This window comes from Salvelinus fontinalis, chromosome 16, assembly GCF_029448725.1.
Source record: "Salvelinus fontinalis isolate EN_2023a chromosome 16, ASM2944872v1, whole genome shotgun sequence".
Classification (NCBI taxonomy): domain Eukaryota; kingdom Metazoa; phylum Chordata; class Actinopteri; order Salmoniformes; family Salmonidae; genus Salvelinus; species Salvelinus fontinalis.
In genome coordinates, this window is record NC_074680.1 from 14337358 (window position 1) to 14354730 (window position 17373).

Genomic DNA, 17373 nt, shown 5'->3' on the forward strand with positions numbered 1-17373 from the left:
ATGTTACATTGACAAGACCGCTATTTGTGTCCACATGTGAGCGGAGAGGGTGAGCTTTTTATGAATGCTCAGCCTCATAGCAGGTAGCACACATGGTGTACTTTTCCTAGCACCTGACTCATCCTCTTGACACATTCCAATTCAAGCCCAAACTCACAAGCCTTTTGGCAGTCAATTTGAAGGTTAGGTACATCAACAAACGTGCCTTGGTTACAGGAAGCCCCTGGCTTGTCTACTCCTATACTTCAGTTAGGGAAGTATACAGATTTGGCTCTGTGTCTCAATGATATAGTGAAGACCCATTGTGTTTGTCAGATCTGTTTCCGTATTGGGCTATTGGAGATTTGGGAGATTACGATGATAACTGTTTAGCCAATTTGCTGATGACTATGTGCTCTAAGTCATCCTTGGTTGATGGCTCCTTCCTCAGTGCTTCCTTAATGCTTTTCTTTGGTTCGCTACACAGAGGCTAGGCCCAATTATGTAGTTACAAATCTAAGTTCCGCTTGCAATTGTTGGTTTCAAATGCAAGTTTAGCTAATTCCAACTAATTCAACTTTGACGATGAACTCAAAATGGCGCCAGCTAGCTGTCTACGTCTGTGTTCCATGTGTTTCATGTGTGTGCTTTAGTGCTTGGTCAGACAGGGCCCTGTGACTGTGCTGTTCTCAAAGTACTGAGGGAAAGTGGGCCATTGTCTGCAGAAGTGATAATTGTGTGATCCGGTCCCTCTTGTGCAGCAGCACAGCCGGGAAAGTCAGTGGCCTCGCTCCTCAGCGCTTGACAGCAGCTCGCTGCACACTGGATAGTGGGGACTTGGCATCTACAGGGGCCACAGCACATTATCCTGGACAGGTCCTCCAAAATCTGTAATTCTCCATTCATTCCTTGTTGAATTCATTACTCCTCATATCTGGAGCAGCTCTTTCTCTCTCTGTGCAACCCAAACTGCCTCGTTGGTGAATAGCGGTTGAATAGTGAACCCTGGGTTATTCATTTAGATTTATGACGTTTGATAACACAGAGAATCATGCTAGCTTCATAGCCAAACCAGTCACTGAGGTGTCTCTTTACTGGCACACATTAACTACCTGATATCTGATTTGATATCTCTAGCTGTTCCCGCATTAGCAGTGTTAGGTCCAGGCTGTGTGCAGGTTACAGCAACAGCTCTGTCCTCTCCTGTCCTGTTCTGAGGTTGTGTGGGAGAGAGATGTGAGGTGGTCTTTCTCCCTGTGGTGAGTGAAACTTGTCTGCGCAGCCAGACTGTGTTGAGAGAGTCCATCTCAGTAGGGGCGCCCAAAACAGCCAAAGATCTGTTGGCAGGCAGCTGACACAGCTAACGCCACCACAAATCCTTCTCCCGTAACTCAGCGTCTGCTACTTCCCACCCACCCCAATAGTCTCTCAGGAAAGAGAGAGATGTAGAGAGACAGAGAGCGAGAGAGAGCAACATCTGTGATTGTAGCAAACACACTTTAATGGATCAAATTACTTCTGTTTCGATGGAAAATTAAAGTGCTGCTAGACGCTCTAAGCTGAGCTGAGGGCTGTAATCGTGTGATTGGTTTTGCAGAGCTTTTTCCAAACCCTCAGATTATGAATAAGGTAAATCACTGGTTTTAAAAACACCCCGAGGGGTTAAACAGAAACAGATCAGTGATTGTTGGTGGTTTATCGCTATACCAGCTCATTTCTCCTGCTCAATAGAACACAGTCCCCCAGACTGCATCTGTCTGCCTTCAAATCATCAGCACCCACATGCAGACAAACAACCACATCAACTAGCACCCTTGACACAAACTCTGCTGTGGTTCATTTGTCAAAGACTCTATGTACTAACACTGATATGTGAGATGATGTTTCCCAGCTTCCTAAGGTTTTAACTCTGTCCTTCTCCCTTCACAGTCCTTGGCTCCCCTAAAGACCTGGTCACCAAAGACGTCACAGACAACAGCTTCGCTGTCTCTTGGACGGCGGCGCTCGGTAACGTGCGCTCATACCGGTTGAAGTGGAAGTCGCTGTACACGGAGGAGACAGGGGAGAAGTCCGTCCCCGGGGACGTAACGACCACTGTGCTTGAGGGGCTCACTCCGGAGACGCGCTACCAGGTCTCTGTGTACGCAGCCTACGGCAGGGGAGAGGGAGAGCCGCTTGTGGGTGCTGAGACCACAGATAGTAAGTCACTCCCTAATGTTTCCACCATACACACACTTACTGTGGGACCTCTCTCTCTCTCTCTCTCTCTCTCTCTCTCTCTCTCTCTCTCTCTCTCTCTCTCTCCTCCTCTCTCTCTCTCTCTCTCTCTCTCTCCTCTCTCTCTCTCTCTCTCTCTCCTCTCTCTCTCTCTCTCTCTCTCTCTCTCTCTCTCTCTCTCTCTCTCTCTCTCTCTCTCTCTCTCTCTCTCTCTTTCTCTCTTTCTTTCTTTCTTTCTTTCTTTCTTTCTTTCTCTCTCTCTCTTTCTTTCTTTCTTTCTTTCTCCTCTCTCTCTTTCTTTCTTTTCACACCCCTGAGTCAATACTTTGTAGAAGCACCTTTGGTAGCGATTACAGCTATGAGTCTTTCTGGGTCAGTCTCTAAGTGCTTTCCACACCTGGATTGTGCAACATTTGCGCATTATTCTTTAAAAAATCTTCAAGCTCTGTCAAATTGGTTGTTCATCATTGCTAGATAACCATAACATGATGCAGCCACCATTATGCTTGAAAATATGGAGAGTGGTACTCAGTAATGTGTTGTATTGGATTTGCCCCAAACATAACAACACTTCTTTGTTTTCAGGACAAAAAGTGAATTTCTTTGCCACATTTTTTGCAGTATTACATTAATGCCTTATTACACACAGGATGCATGTTTTGGAGTATTTGTATTCTGTACAGGCTTCCTTCTTTACACTCTGTCAATTAGGTTAGTATTGTGGAGTAACTATAATGTTGTTGATCCATCCTCAGTTTTCTCCTATTACAGCCATTAAACTCTGTAACTGTTTAAAAGTCACCATTGTCCTCATGGTGAAATCCTTGAGTGGTTTCCCTCCTCTTCGGGCAACTGAGTTAGGAAGGACGCCTGTATCTTTGTAGTGACTGGGTGTATTGATACACCATCCAAATTGTAATTAATAACTTTGGAAAACCCCCCTTTTCTTTGTTGTTGAACCTGTTTGAAATGTACTGCTCGACTGAGGGACCTTACAGATAATTGTATGTGTGAGGTACAGAGATGAGGTAGTCATTCAAAAATAATGTTAAACACTTATTGCACACATAGTGAGTCCATTCAACTTATTATGTGACTTGTTAAGCACATTTTTACTCCTGAACTTATTTGCCATAACAATGGCGTTGAATACTTATTGGCTCAAGACATTTTAGTTTTTCAATTGTAGTCCATCTGTAAAATGACATTTGACATTATGGTGTAGTGTAGGCCAGTGACAGAAAAATCTGAATCGTATTAATTAATTTAAAGTTCAGCCTATAACACAACAAAATGTGGAAATGGTGTGTGATTACTTTCTGAAGGCACTGTAGGTCATTATATAACTGGAATGTGCCTATGTAGAGCACCAGGAATGAAGATTTGGGTACAGACCTTATTACCATAAATAAACCATGAACGTATGTCTTTCATAGCCCGTATAATCCACAAATAGAACCTAGACATGGTAAGAAAAAAAACATTAAATGACTTCACTCCTATCGCCTTCTTGGGCGTGATGTGGAAAAAGTGAGATACGGTGACAGTTACGGCTCATTCTTTGAGCTTGCAGATAACGTCACCGCTTCTGGCAGTCACCTGATCCATCTAAAAGGCCACTGAAATGCTTTTGTAATCAGGGTGACGACGTGTGTATTATATAGTATATGGCCATGACGCAATACGCCACACCTGCTACCAGTTATCAGGGGAGGTTGTGGATTCAGTTAGACACAGGAGTAGACAGTGCTTCCCCTCTCCTTGCAATACAGCAACCCACTGAAGTGAGAAAAGCACATTGACGGAAACTTGCCCCGATTGGGGAATTTATCCGCTGCTTAGCGAGACAAAATGTGCTAATGGAAAAGTGTGTCGCTCCATCGTTGTGCTTATTGATTCTGGCAAGCGGGACATGTGCAATTTACACCAAAAACAACCTTCAGGCACCTCCAGAGGCTTGTATGGTTTATATCCGTGGTCACTTCACCCTGCTGGTTCCTCCACCAGAACCACAGGCTCTCTCTCTGTCTGTGCTAACAGGGCAGGTCCATTTGGGTTGAGCCACACACTGAAAACTTGGACAGGCTGCTTTTTTTCCATCCATAAAACTCCTCCCTCTGAAGTCTAGCTGTCTGAATATTTTCCGGAGCTCGTTAAGGGTTTTGACAATTCACACTTGTCCTTCCTGCCCCAAAAACATACTGGGGTCATAGTATGGAAATCTGCACAGTGGGTCTGGTCAGTGTATGTTCTGACTGGGATATAAAACAATGTTTGGGTGGATCTGTGTTCACAAGCGTATGAAAACTGAACCGATACCTCAGTAAAAATCTCAGAGCTAACCAAGCATGTCAATGTTTAGATTGCCCACAAGCAGTTATGGCTTTGTACCATTTGGAAATGTCGGCAGCAATTTGGCATGCATTTCAATTCTGCTCTCTGCTCAAACTCAAACACACCATGATACCGTTACCAATCAATCAAGCATTGGTGTTTAATTTTCCTTCTTTTGTGCTCCCAGTGTCTGCAGCCGGAAAAGTTGTGGTGGTTTCCGAGGAGACAGAGAAGAGCATGAAGGTGACTTGGCAACCTGCACCCGGAAACGTTGTCAACTACCGGGTGACGTACAAGCCAGCGTCGGGAGGGCGACAGCTGGCCGCCAAGGTGCCTGGTGGTACCACCAACACCATCCTGAGACGCTTAACGCCCATGACCACCTACGACATCACGGTGCTGCCTGTGTACAAGCAGGGAGAAGGAAAAGCAAGGCAAGGAGTAGGAACCACACGTACGTTGGTTTATCATTAACCACAACTGAACTGTGCTCTGTGCTGCGTGCGTTAGCTTAGGGGAGTCCTGTGCAGTAGCTAGTCGCTGGAGGGTTATGCAGACTTGTATCATATACTCATCATCAATCATCATCAACTACTAAATCTACGATAGGCCAGGAGAAAATGGGTCTCCAGAGGCCGCTAAGAACTAGCATTTTACCTGTAATAATCTAATATTTCGCCTAAAGTTTAGCCTAATTTTACTTCCACTTTATAGTCACCTGCTTATATAGTCATCTGCTTATATCAAATCGTCATGTTCTCTGTTCCAGTGTCACCGTACAAAGCCCCTAGAAACTTGCAGACCTCAGAGCCTGCTAGGACCAGTTTTAGAGTGACCTGGGACCCCGCTCCAGGGGAAGTCAAGGGCTACAAAGTCACTTTCCACCCCATTGGAAATGATATAGACCTGGGAGAGCTGCTGGTAGGACCCTATGACAACACTGTGGTTCTGGAGGAGCTCAGGTAGGTCTATCTTTGGAATGTAAAGTACAGTGCATTCGGAAAGTATTCAGACCCCTTGACTTTTTCCAAATTTTGTTACGTTGCAGCCTTATTCTAAAATTTAGTAAATTAAACAGGTTTCGCAATTTTTAGCTAAGTTATAGAAAACTGAAATATCACATTTGCATAAATATTCAGACCCTTTACTCAGTACTTTGTTGAAGCACCTTTGCCAGCCATTACAGTCTTGTTGGGTATGATGCTACAAGCTTGGCCCACCTGTATTTGGTGAGTTTCTCCCATTCTTCTCTGCAGATCCTCTCAAAATCTTGTTTATCATGGTCTGAGAGTCCTTTAGGTGCCTTTTGGCAAACTCCAAACAGCTGTCATGTGCCTTTTACTGAGGAGTGGCGTCCTTCTTGTCACTCTATCGTAAAGGCCTGTTTGGTTGAGTGCTGCAGAGGTGGTTGTCCTTCAGGAAGGTTCTCTTATCTCCACAAAGGAACTCTAGAGCTCTGTCAGAGTGACCATTGGGTTATTGGTCACCTCCCTGACCAAGGCCCTTCTCGCCTGATTGCTCAGTTTGACTGGGCGGCCAGCTCTAGGAAGAGTCTTGGTGGTTCCAAACTTCTTCCATTGAAGAATGATGGAGGCCACTGTGTTCTTGGGGACATTTTGGCACCCTTCCCCAGATCTGTGCCTTGACACAATCCTGTCTTGGAGCTCTATGGACAATTCCTTCGACCTCATGGCTTGGTTTTTGCTCTGACATGCACTATCAACTGTGGGAGCTTGTATAGACAGGCATGTGGCTTTCCAAATTATGTCCAATCAATTGAATTTACCACAGGTGGACTCCAATCAAGTTGTAGAAACATTTTAAGGATTATCAATGGAAACAGGATGAACCTGAGCTCAATTTTGAGTCTTATAGCTAAGGGTCTGAATACTTATGTAAATAAGGTATTTCTGTTTTTCAAAAAATCTGTTTTTGCTTTGTCATTATTGGGTATTGTGTATAGATTGCTGACAAATTGTTTTTATTTAATCCATTTTAGAATAAGGCTGTAAATGTAACAAAATGTGAAGAAAGTGAAGGGGTCTGAATACTTTACGAATGCACTGTATGTCAGATGGTTTGTCACAGTTACTGTATTTCCTTGCAAAGATAGAATGAACTATGCTACTTTTGCATTATTTCGCGAGTTTGTTGTGTCCGTCTATCAGTAATTTCTCTCAGACAAACTGACAAACTTGTTGAGATGAATGAAGTGTAACTGATTTATGTTTTTTCTCACAGGGCTGGTACCAAGTACACAGTGAGTGTGTTTGGGATGTTCGAGGGGGGAGAGAGCCAGCCATTGGCTGGTGAGGAGAAGACCACTCTCTCTGACGCCCCTGAACCACCATTGTATGATGGAGGTAATGCCTCCTCTCAAACTCCTCCTACATAATTAATCATATAGCCAGCAACACCAGCCACACAGTACTTGTTACACAAGAGACTACATTGTAAAGTACTGTATTCACCTTATGCCCAGCCAATTAACAGGCACGGCAGCCATGTTGAAAAGTAAAAGGTCATGCATAAGGTGAAAATAAGTCTGTAGGAATCGTATAAACAAGCTGTGATCCATTTTATAGAGGCAAAAGTGAAACAACACATTTTCCTCAAAGAACTCAACAGCCCTACCCACTGGGCACACACTGGTTGAATCAACGTTGTTTCACCGAAATGTGTCAATGTTTTGTGATGTGGAATCAATGTGGAAAATACATTGGATTTGAAAAAAAGTAATCAACCAGTGTTGTAACTCAACCTGACTAACAGGTTTTAACATCAATCTGATTTCAACATAATCATCAAAACTATGTATACGTTGAAATTGAGTTGAAAATTCCTCATAGAAATGTAAAAAAAAAATCTCCCTATATCCTATATTCAATATACTGTATATTGATTGGGTGGTTGAAATTATGTCGAATTTTATAGTTGGTTAGACATTTTATTTGGCTTTGTTTCAATGTTGATAGTAAAATGGTATGTTTGATTCAACGATACAGTTTTGCCTAACAGTGACTCCTACTGGTATATGAAGGGTAATGCAAACAAGTCTACCATCCAGATGCCTATCCTCTATGTACCCTGCTAAGCTTTGGAAACAAGCTGTGTTCAATTCAGCTGAACTATCATGTCAACACTTATCATGTCAGACACCGATCAGCTCCATACTCATTAGCGTAGACTAGCTAAATAACATTGAATAGTTTAAAGTAACTCCTCTAACTTTTCTTACACAAGCTGTATGTGAAAGTACACTGACACGGAACCCAAACCGGCTGCGCCCGTGCGCCATCGTGCGCTATCGTGCATAAATGTATTTTGTCCCCCTACCCCAAACGCGATCAGGACACGCAGGTTAAAATATCAAAACAGACTTTGAACCAATTACATTAATTTGGGGACAGGTCGAAAAGCATTAAACATGTATGGCAATTTAGCTAGTTAGCTTGCACTTGCTAGCTAATTTGTCCTATTTAGCTAACTTGCTTTGCCAGCTAATTTGTCCTGGGATATAAACATTGAGTTGTTATTTTACCTGAAATGCACAAGGTCCTCTACTCTGGCAATTAATCCACACTGTCCATTTCGTCTTTCAATCACCCACGTGGGTATAACCAATGAGGAGATGGCACGTGGGTACCTGCTTCTATAAACCAATGAGGAGATGGGAGAGGCAGAACTTGCAGCGCGATCTGCGTCAGAAATAGGAATGACTTCTATTTTAGCCCTTGGCTACGCAGACGCTCGTTGGCGCGTGCGAGCAGTGTGGCTGCAATAATTGAATAACATGGATTTCTAAATGTACGACGCTCGCGCATGCGACGTGTCCGGTCTGGTCAGCATGTGAGTGTACAAAACATCAGGAACACCGTCCTAAAGTTGAGTTGCACCCACTTTTGCACTCAGAACAGCCTTAATTCGTCGGGGCATGGACTCTACAAGGTGTCGAAAGCGTTCCACAGGGATGCTGGCCCATGTTGACTTCAATGCTTCCCACAGTTGTGTCAAGTTGGCTAGATGTTCTTTGGGTGATGGACCATTCTTGATACACACGGGAAACTGTTGAGTGTGAAAAACCCAGCACCATTGCAGTTCTTGACACACTCAAACTGATGCGCCTGGCACCTACTACCATTCCCCATTCAAAGGCACTTACATTTTTTGCCTTGCCCATTCACCCTCTGAATGGCACACATACTGTACACAATCCATGCCTCAATTATCTCAAGGCTTTTTACCTGTCTCCTCCCCTTCATCTATACTGATTGAAGTGGATTTAACAGGCTATATCAGTAAGGGATCATAGCTTTCACCTGGATTCACCTGGTCAGTCTATGTCATGGAAAGAGCTTTGTTTTGTACACTCTGTGTATATTTGGAGTGCGTTTGGGGTTATGTTGGTTACATTGACATCTGATTTGCCCAACAAAGGACCCCATCGTTTCGAACCCAATGTATTTTCCACGTTAATTCCACGTCACAATAGGTTGACAAATTACATTGAAACAATGTTGATTCAACCAGTGTATGCCCAATGGGTAATAACCAATATGATTTTAAATTCCATTTTTAATCTCCCTCATCATACTTAAGAACTTATACAGTACATATATTATATGTTGTGACTTCTGCGGCCATAACCGAAGTGTGGGACATATATCACGCTGTCCATTTTTCGTTAGGAAAATACGTTCTAATCCCTCTCCCCATAAAAACAGATGAGTTGCCCTAAATGCCTTTCCTCAAAGCTAATTGTCTCACCAAATAACAGATGTAACTACTATTCCATCTGTTGGCTGCTCGCTTTTTCATCATTTCGTCACTTTGGGTTCCTTTTTCTTTTTCTGGATCCAGCAGCAGCTAAGAGCAGCAGAATTGACAAAAAAAATGTAATCTGTTTGCAATTATAAATGTTTTACAACCTCACGGGTGTGAGCGCGCAGCACGACACAGGGCAGTGAGTGTTAGGAGAGGAAAGAGAGAGAGGAAAATGTTATGTGTTTTAAGGAAGGCTCCAGAGGCTATTCCTGACCCTCAGCTGCCTGGAAGGCCTCCTCTAATAGAGAGCAGATTCAGTGACAGACCCTGTCAGTCAGTCGCCCACGATAATATAATTTAATAGAGGAGGCAGAAAACCTCTTCTCCACCCCATTACCCCCTTCTCCTCACCCAGTACTCCTCAATTTAATCCCCCATCCTGATCCTGAAGGAGGACTGAGAGTAAGAGAGGAGAGGGGATTAGGTGCACTAAAGTAGCCTAAAGTAATCTGTACATCAGCCTCCCTCTCCTTTGAACATTTTTTACAAGAGACAGTAATGAACATTTTTGTCTCCTGGTTTCCACTTTTAAAGTTTTTTTCTTCTTCCTGTAAATAAAAGATAACCTTCTCTTGAGTGACAGATACGTATGTGCTGCAATACACAAGTTGTAAAGCTAACGTTGAATTTATAGTGCCATTAACAGGGACTGGACGTGAATTTATTTACTTGGCGAAATATATATTGCAGTCAAAGGGCAAACATCTGGCGTGGCCAATAAATCTTCCCCTCTTGTCTCTGTCCGATAGCCTTAGATAGTTTTCTTTATTACGACTAATTATAACAGACTGTAGTCTGAACGGCACATGGTTCAGCCACTCTAGGACCCTCACACTCCGCTGGGCATCTGTTTATCTGTGGGTCGCATGGGGAGGGAAAGAGAAGTCTGTAAATCAAACATGTAACAGTGGCAGATTGCGCAATCTGTGCGTTGCTGCCGCCCCTGCGGTCTTAACGGACTGCGGACGAGTCCTTCTTCTCATCATGCAGGTGTCCGGGAACACAGCGAGAGCTGTGCCAGTGAGGAATGCACAGTAACTCTCACCAAGGAGACCCTTGTATATATCACATCAGGAGGGCTTCTTCTTGTTGTTCCCCGGGAGAGGCTGAGGAGTGGCCAGAGAAGAACACTCCTCAGACACAGAGAGCGAGAGATCATCTCGGAAGAAAAGAAGACAACCATCATATTGACACCTGGAAATGAAATGTGTGATGATGAAAATGGCTCATAACCCTGAAAATGAATAGAAAGTGTTTTTACTGCTGGCTTGTAAAGAGACGGATATAGATGTGTTTGGGAAGTGTGTGTGATGTTCTGTGAATCCATGTCAACAAGGTCACATGTCAATGACTTCCTTTCTTTCCTACTCCTTCACTTCCCTTCTCACTCATGCATTTTGAACCCCTCTGCCCTCATAACTCCAGCTGGGTTATACCTGAAACTGCATGATAATAACTAGTGCCCCATCACTGTTCTGTACTGTCTCGCTGACCTGTAACCTCTGTCCTCTCAGATGTGGTGTGTAAGACCAAAGCCCGGGCTGATATTGTCCTGCTGGTCGATGGCTCCTGGAGTATCGGCCGTCTGAACTTTAAGACCATCCGCTCCTTCATCTCTCGCATGGTGGGAGTCTTCGACATCAGCCCTGACAGGGTCCAGATTGGTAGGTTAAACTTCAGTGTGCCTGAAGTCTCACAGGACATGCGCATTCCTGCAACCTGCTGCAGATAACACTATTGTGTCTCCACTCTTTAGCCAATTTCTAGGATCATGTTGGAGGGTTATACAAGGCATCTGATCTGACAGAGGCTCCGTGTGTTTCTCTTAGGTCTGGCCCAGTACAGTGGTGACCCCAAGACTGAGTGGCACCTGAACGCCCACAGGACCAGGGCTTCCCTGCTGGAGGCTGTAGCCAACCTGCCCTACAAAGGAGGCAACACCCTCACTGGTACTGTACTCAATCTACAACCATAACCTCCATTCAGAGACTGTTGTATACCCTTAGTCCCATTTAAAGGTCTATCATGTTCAAGCTTCTATTGGCTATTTAGACGAAAGAAGTTCCAGGTCATAAACTTCAAAATGAAACTGTGCCTCTGCTTTGGTTGTTGGCGGTTGAGCTGTTTGTGGGATAGCCAGAAGGTGAAGGAAATTGAATTGTATGCCCTATTATGCGAATAAAACTGAGTTGTTCCTAATAGGCTCACAATGTATTTTTTCATAATCTCCTTGCTCTTTAGCCGCCTTGTTGGAAAGGCCTCCGAGAAATGATTAAACCAGATAATCAGTGTGAATAATTGTTTTTGCCCTCGTTGCAGGTCTCGCTTTAAACTACATCCTCCAGAACAATTTCAAGGAAAATGTTGGGATGAGACCCAATGCTCGTAAGATCGGAGTGCTGGTCACTGATGGCAAGTCTCAGGATGACATCATTGCCAACTCCCAGAACCTGCGTGACCAGGGCATTGAGCTGTATGCCATTGGTGAGTCTCAGCCATCGTCACTAGGCAGTTTTACCTATGCTCTATTTTGACTAGATAGGACATCTGAAGCTCCTTGTATCTATCTCAACTCGAATAAGGCAGTTATCTTTGTTATCTTGAAGTACAGTGTGAATACTCAAGTTGCCCCAGAATAATTCCTTACACACCTTTGCCATTCTCCACTTATCTTCCTCGTTAAATATCTGTAATGTATCCTCGACCTGCTCTGAGGGGATAGCTGACTTGATGTCCCCGTTTGACTCCTCCTAGGTGTGAAGAACGCTGATGAGAATGAGCTGAGGTCCATCGCCACTGACCCGGATGAGATCCACATGTACAACGTGGCTGACTTCTCCTTCCTGCTGGACATAGTGGACGACCTGACCAACAACCTCTGTAACAGCGTCAAGGGACCAGGTACATTCAGGCCGGCATTACTGTACATTCCCTGCCGTGACAGTTAAGGTGGCCGTCCAAATAGGCTATGTAGGTTATCAATCAGTCTTATTACTAATGCCTTCAAGGCTCATATTCACAGTGTCTCCGAGTAAAAGTGCTGATCTAGGATCAGTTTTGCATTTAAAATCATAATGAATAAGGGGGGGACCTGGGCCCATATTCTCAAACTATTTTAGAGTAGGAGGGCTGATCTAGGATCTGTCCATATACTTTTTATCACTATGATCTAAAAGGCTAAACTGAGCCTAGATCAGCACTCTTACTTTGAGACTCTTTGTGAATACGGGTGATGATCTCTGCAGCCAGCTGTGTTGTATGAGGCTGTAGTTATGTAAACAGGGCTTAGGTCATGGCTAGAGGAGACCCTCAGTAGAGTAGCATGTCTGGTGCACCAGGGGAGACAACACAAGGAGCTGAAGGCCAGCCAACCACTGGAAATCATTTAGAATTTAAAGCCCTCCTTTCCCCACTGATAGTTTATTTTTTCCTGTCTAAAATTAGAAATAGTCTGCTCCTTAATCAAATTCAAAAGATGTAACTGAATACTATGTAGGGTACATTTTTTAGGAAAGGCTTAGACTGTCTATATGTCTGTCTCCTGGATTTTCTGCTAGGGAGCTGTTTCCATATCTGAGAAGGATGCAATGAGATCCTATGCTTAGGGTTGACCCCACTCTTTTCACTGATAGGTGGTGGCCCCGATGCGCCCACTGACCTGGTGACCTCGGAGGTGACCCACTACTCGTTCCGTGCCAGCTGGACAGGCCCTGAAGGTCCGGTGGAGAAGTACCGTGTGGAGTACATGACCTTGTCTGGCCGCCCTCAGAAGGTTAGTACCCCTAACGTCCACCCGACCGGTAACCACGACCAACCCCAAACTCCTCTGCCAATCCCCCTCGATCACCCTCCCAAACCCGTCTCACTCCAACCCTGGGCCTGAGGATGGAAGCAAGTTGTAGTAAAGCCTATGTTCTGTGACTTACTTGGCTGAATAAAGATTAAAGAGATTACATTAGAATTCATACTTACCCCACACCTAACTTTGACTGCAGGGTATTGGCTCCAGTGTGCTAGAATGGGGTAAGCTAGCTGCTAGATCCACTTCCAACTCCTTAGACTCCAATTTCATTTAAAAAGTGTTTTAGTCCAGCTCTCATGGTTTGGTGAGGCAGTGGTCTAGTATGTGATCTATGTTGTTTTTGTGTTTGGCTCTTATAAATAGAAACGCACACTGGGTTGAAACCGGTAGAGTTTGGTCAGAGTTCTACAACTTAATTTGTGGTTCAATTGAAACCAGATGCATCAACACAGGAAACACATATAGCGGTAGTTTGTTGTATTGTTTGTCTTGTTTGTCCGCCAATAGAAACAAACCTTTCCAATGCAAGTGAATGGGTTACGTAAAATAGACATTCCAAGTCATTCTCCATATTCATGCTGTGTTCGCCTGGTTCATGTGCCCTCTTGTTGTCTGATTGTAGATGTTTGTTGATGGCTCAGTGAACACAGCCATGCTGCCCAACCTGAACCCTCTGACTGAGTATCTGGTCAACGTCTACTCTGTCATCGGAGAGGAGAGCAGCGATCCGCTGAAGGGGACTGAAACCACCTGTGAGTCCTAATTTGTTTTTCTGTGTTATTCTTTGATCCTCTATACCCCCCCCAGCACTACACAGCTGATTCAAATAACCAACTCATCATTAAGTTTTGATTATTTGAATCAGCTGTATTGTGCTCGGGCAAAAAAACAGTCCAGGACTGAGTTTGAGAAACCCTGCACTATACTGTACCTGTCCATTACTGTGCTTCAACATACCTGTGTCCCAAACGTAATCCCTGTGGGATCAACTAATGGACATCTTTGGGACTGTAAAACAAACATTCTTCCAGTATATTTAGCACACCCTGTTCCTGTGATGCTTGTGTGGTCCCTGTGTTCAACATTAAAGAAAGAACAAAACCGTTTTGTTTATGATACCATATGAGGCTTAAAGACAGCATCATTGTAATAACAAAGATATATGCTCCCACTCACTCTCTGCAGCGAGAATTAAGTGTTTCTTTAACATCGTTCTTCAGCTTTACTTTATTTGTCCTCTAGAATAGCGTGATTTTACGAAGCAAGTCATTTCTCCATAAAAGCGGCCATAAAATAACTCATTGTTTAGTTCTCACCACATGAAATCTGCATGGCTGCGTCTCACTGTGAACATGCCGTTTTGGATGGTATTGTGTGTGTTTGTGTGCAGGTGTATTTACAGTGTTCAACTCTCCCTGTTTCCCTGTCCAGTGCCCCTCAGCGCGGTGAGGAAGATGACCATCTACGAGGAGCGTCCCACCACCATGAGGGTGAAGTGGGAGGAGGCAGTGGGCGCCACGGGCTACATGCTGCTCTACAGTGCCATCAATGCCACCGAGCCCTCTGTGGACAAAGAGGTGAGAAGGCTGGGCCAGATAGATAGATAGATAGATAGAGAGATAGATAGATAGATAGATAGAGAGAGAGAGAGAGAGAGAGAGAGAGAGAGAGAGAGAGAGAGAGAGAGAGAGAGAGAGAGAGAGAGAGAGAGAGAGAGAGAGAGAGAGAGAGAGAGAGAGAGAGAGAGAGAGAGAGAGAGAGAGAGAGAGAGAGAGAGAGAGAGAGAGAGAGAGAGAGAGAGAGAGAGAGAGAGAGAGAGAGAGAGAGAGAGAGAGAGAGAGAGAGAGAGAGAGAGAGAGAGAGAGAGAGAGAGAGAGAGAGAGGTCTGGCTGGGACTCCAGGCCAGACCAGCTGTGGAACTGACACAGTCAAAGTCTCCACTACACACGTACACACACACACACACACACACACACACACACACACACACACACACACACACACACACACACACACAGCTAATGACCAAATACACCGGTACCCTGCCAATGTCTCCTGACAGCATGCCGATGTCACAGAGCAGTGATGAGTTACAAAGTGAGCCGCGTTTTAACTCTCGTTTTACGGACGCCGAGTCAACAAAACACACAATTATTGAGACTCAGAGGGATATGAGGATTATTAGCTTACTGTGGCAGGATATCAGTCCCGGAGGTGTCAAATCCAGAGGGTAAGATCGTCTGTAGTATTGGCAACACTTAGATTGTTTCAGCACACAGGACACCACCAAAGATTTGTAATCTGTTCATCTAAACTGCCTGTCTGAATAACAGTAAGCCTTGTAAACTAAGGTTTGTTCCGTTATGGTCCTCCCCTGCAGATAAGAGTTGGAGAGGACACGACTGATGTCCAGCTGGTGCAGCTGATCCCCAACACGGCTTACACTCTGTCCATCTTCGCCCTGCATGGAGAGTCAGCCAGCGACCCCCTCACCAAGCAAGGAGTCACACGTACGTGCAGTGAAGAATTCCTCTACATTCACATTCATGTTCATGTTTTACTCTCTGTGCTTCATGGACGGTAAAGGACGACAGGTCCTTACTCCTACAGAGTAAACCATGGCTCCTCACTACCAAGTTTATGGAACTAAAGTGATTAAAGGAATAAAATATGGAATATGGATTTAGTAATCCCCATCTTTCTGTCCCTCTGTCCCCACCATAGTGCCCATGCCCCCTGCTGGAGAGCTGAGGGTCAGAGACGTTACCCACAGCGCCCTGAAGATGAACTGGGACGCAGCACCTGGAGCCGTCCTCAAATACATCATCACCTACAAGCCTGACGAGGGAGAAGCCAAAGAGGTGAGACTCAATGGTCACAATACATCTGTTGGACACAGACAGTAGTGAAAGCAATACTCTTCACCCTCGATAGATACTCCCCCTGGGGCTGAAGTATAGGCCTAGCAAGCCCATCTACTGGTGACAGCAGAAACCAGCTCCTGTGCTTAGCCCGTTCTCTGTTTATGCCATAATAAGCCATGATAGTGATCCTGGAGAGAGCTAGCAGATTGATACTTTTTACAGATCATTTGAGGTATGACATTAGACAGCATAATGGAATAAGCAGCTGGTGAGAGGGGTATGCAGGGGACCTCTGGGGCTTTGCTATTGGACCGGGTACCTGGTGAAATGATCACACCACTGTCGGCAGGAGATGGGGAGAGCAGGTCCCTGCCCCGCATCCTGGGGTATAAATCACATGGCGGTGGGCAAATCACATGTCCCTCCATTGGACTTAAGAGATGAAAAGCACATCCACGCGTCTGATTGGGATGCGGTGGAGGGGAGGGGAGCGGTGGCTAACCTCATGCCCAGAAAGTGGCAGCGTTCTGGGCTAGCTGATGGATGATGACGCAGGCCTGGATTAGCAGTTCCAGCTCTGTTCCTGACACTGAGAAAACAGGAAGGGCTATTCCTCTGCATCCAAGAAAGAGCGTTTGCTGTGGATTTATGATCCAGAGCCCCTCGCAAAGAAGTTTCTCCCCAAACAACTCTGAATGCAAAAACAATAAGCCTAAAGAAAGACAGAGATTTCGGAATGGCGTGATCATGAGATTCCAGCAGTGGTGGAAAAAGTACTCAATTGTCATACTTGAGTAAAAGTAAAGATACCTTAATAGAAAATGACTCAAGTAAAAGTGAAAGTCACTCAGTAAAATACTACTTGAGTAAAAGTCAAAAATTATTTTGGTTTTAAATATACTTAAGTATCAAAAGTAAAAGTATGAATAATTGAAAATTCCTTATATTATGCAAACCAGACGGCACAATTTGTATTTTCAATTTTTTTATTTACAGATAGCCAGGGGCACACTCCAACACTCAGACATAATTTAAAAACAAAGCATTTGTGTTTAGTGAGTCTGCCAGATCAGAGGCAGTAGGGATGACCAGGGATGTTCTCTTGATAAGTGTGCGAATTGGACCATTTTCTATCCTGCTTAACATTCAAAATGTAATGAGTACTTTTGGGTGTCAGGGAAAATGTATAGAGTAAAAAGTACATCATTTTCTTTACCAATGCAGTGAAGTAAAAGATGTCAAAAATATAAATACTAAAGCAAAGTACAGATGCCCCCAAAAAGTTGTACTTTAATGTATTTTTATTTAAGTACTTTACACCACTGGATTCCAGAGGCATGAAAAGCAATGGAG

The 17373-nt window shown here is 44.3% G+C and overlaps 1 protein-coding gene across 1 annotated transcript in view; it reads left to right on the top strand.

Annotated features, from left to right (window-relative positions):
* Nucleotides 1–17373, top strand: part of LOC129812685 (collagen alpha-1(XII) chain-like) — a 71469-nt gene that overhangs the window by 22295 nt on the left and 31801 nt on the right. Inside the window, exons 3-11 of the mRNA XM_055864457.1 lie at nt 10869–11018; nt 11184–11303; nt 11674–11838; nt 12109–12255; nt 12987–13126; nt 13779–13908; nt 14588–14733; nt 15537–15666; nt 15881–16017. Of these exons, the coding sequence (XP_055720432.1) occupies nt 10869–11018; nt 11184–11303; nt 11674–11838; nt 12109–12255; nt 12987–13126; nt 13779–13908; nt 14588–14733; nt 15537–15666; nt 15881–16017 (1265 nt within the window). The remainder of the gene's footprint in view (nt 1–10868; nt 11019–11183; nt 11304–11673; nt 11839–12108; nt 12256–12986; nt 13127–13778; nt 13909–14587; nt 14734–15536; nt 15667–15880; nt 16018–17373) is intronic.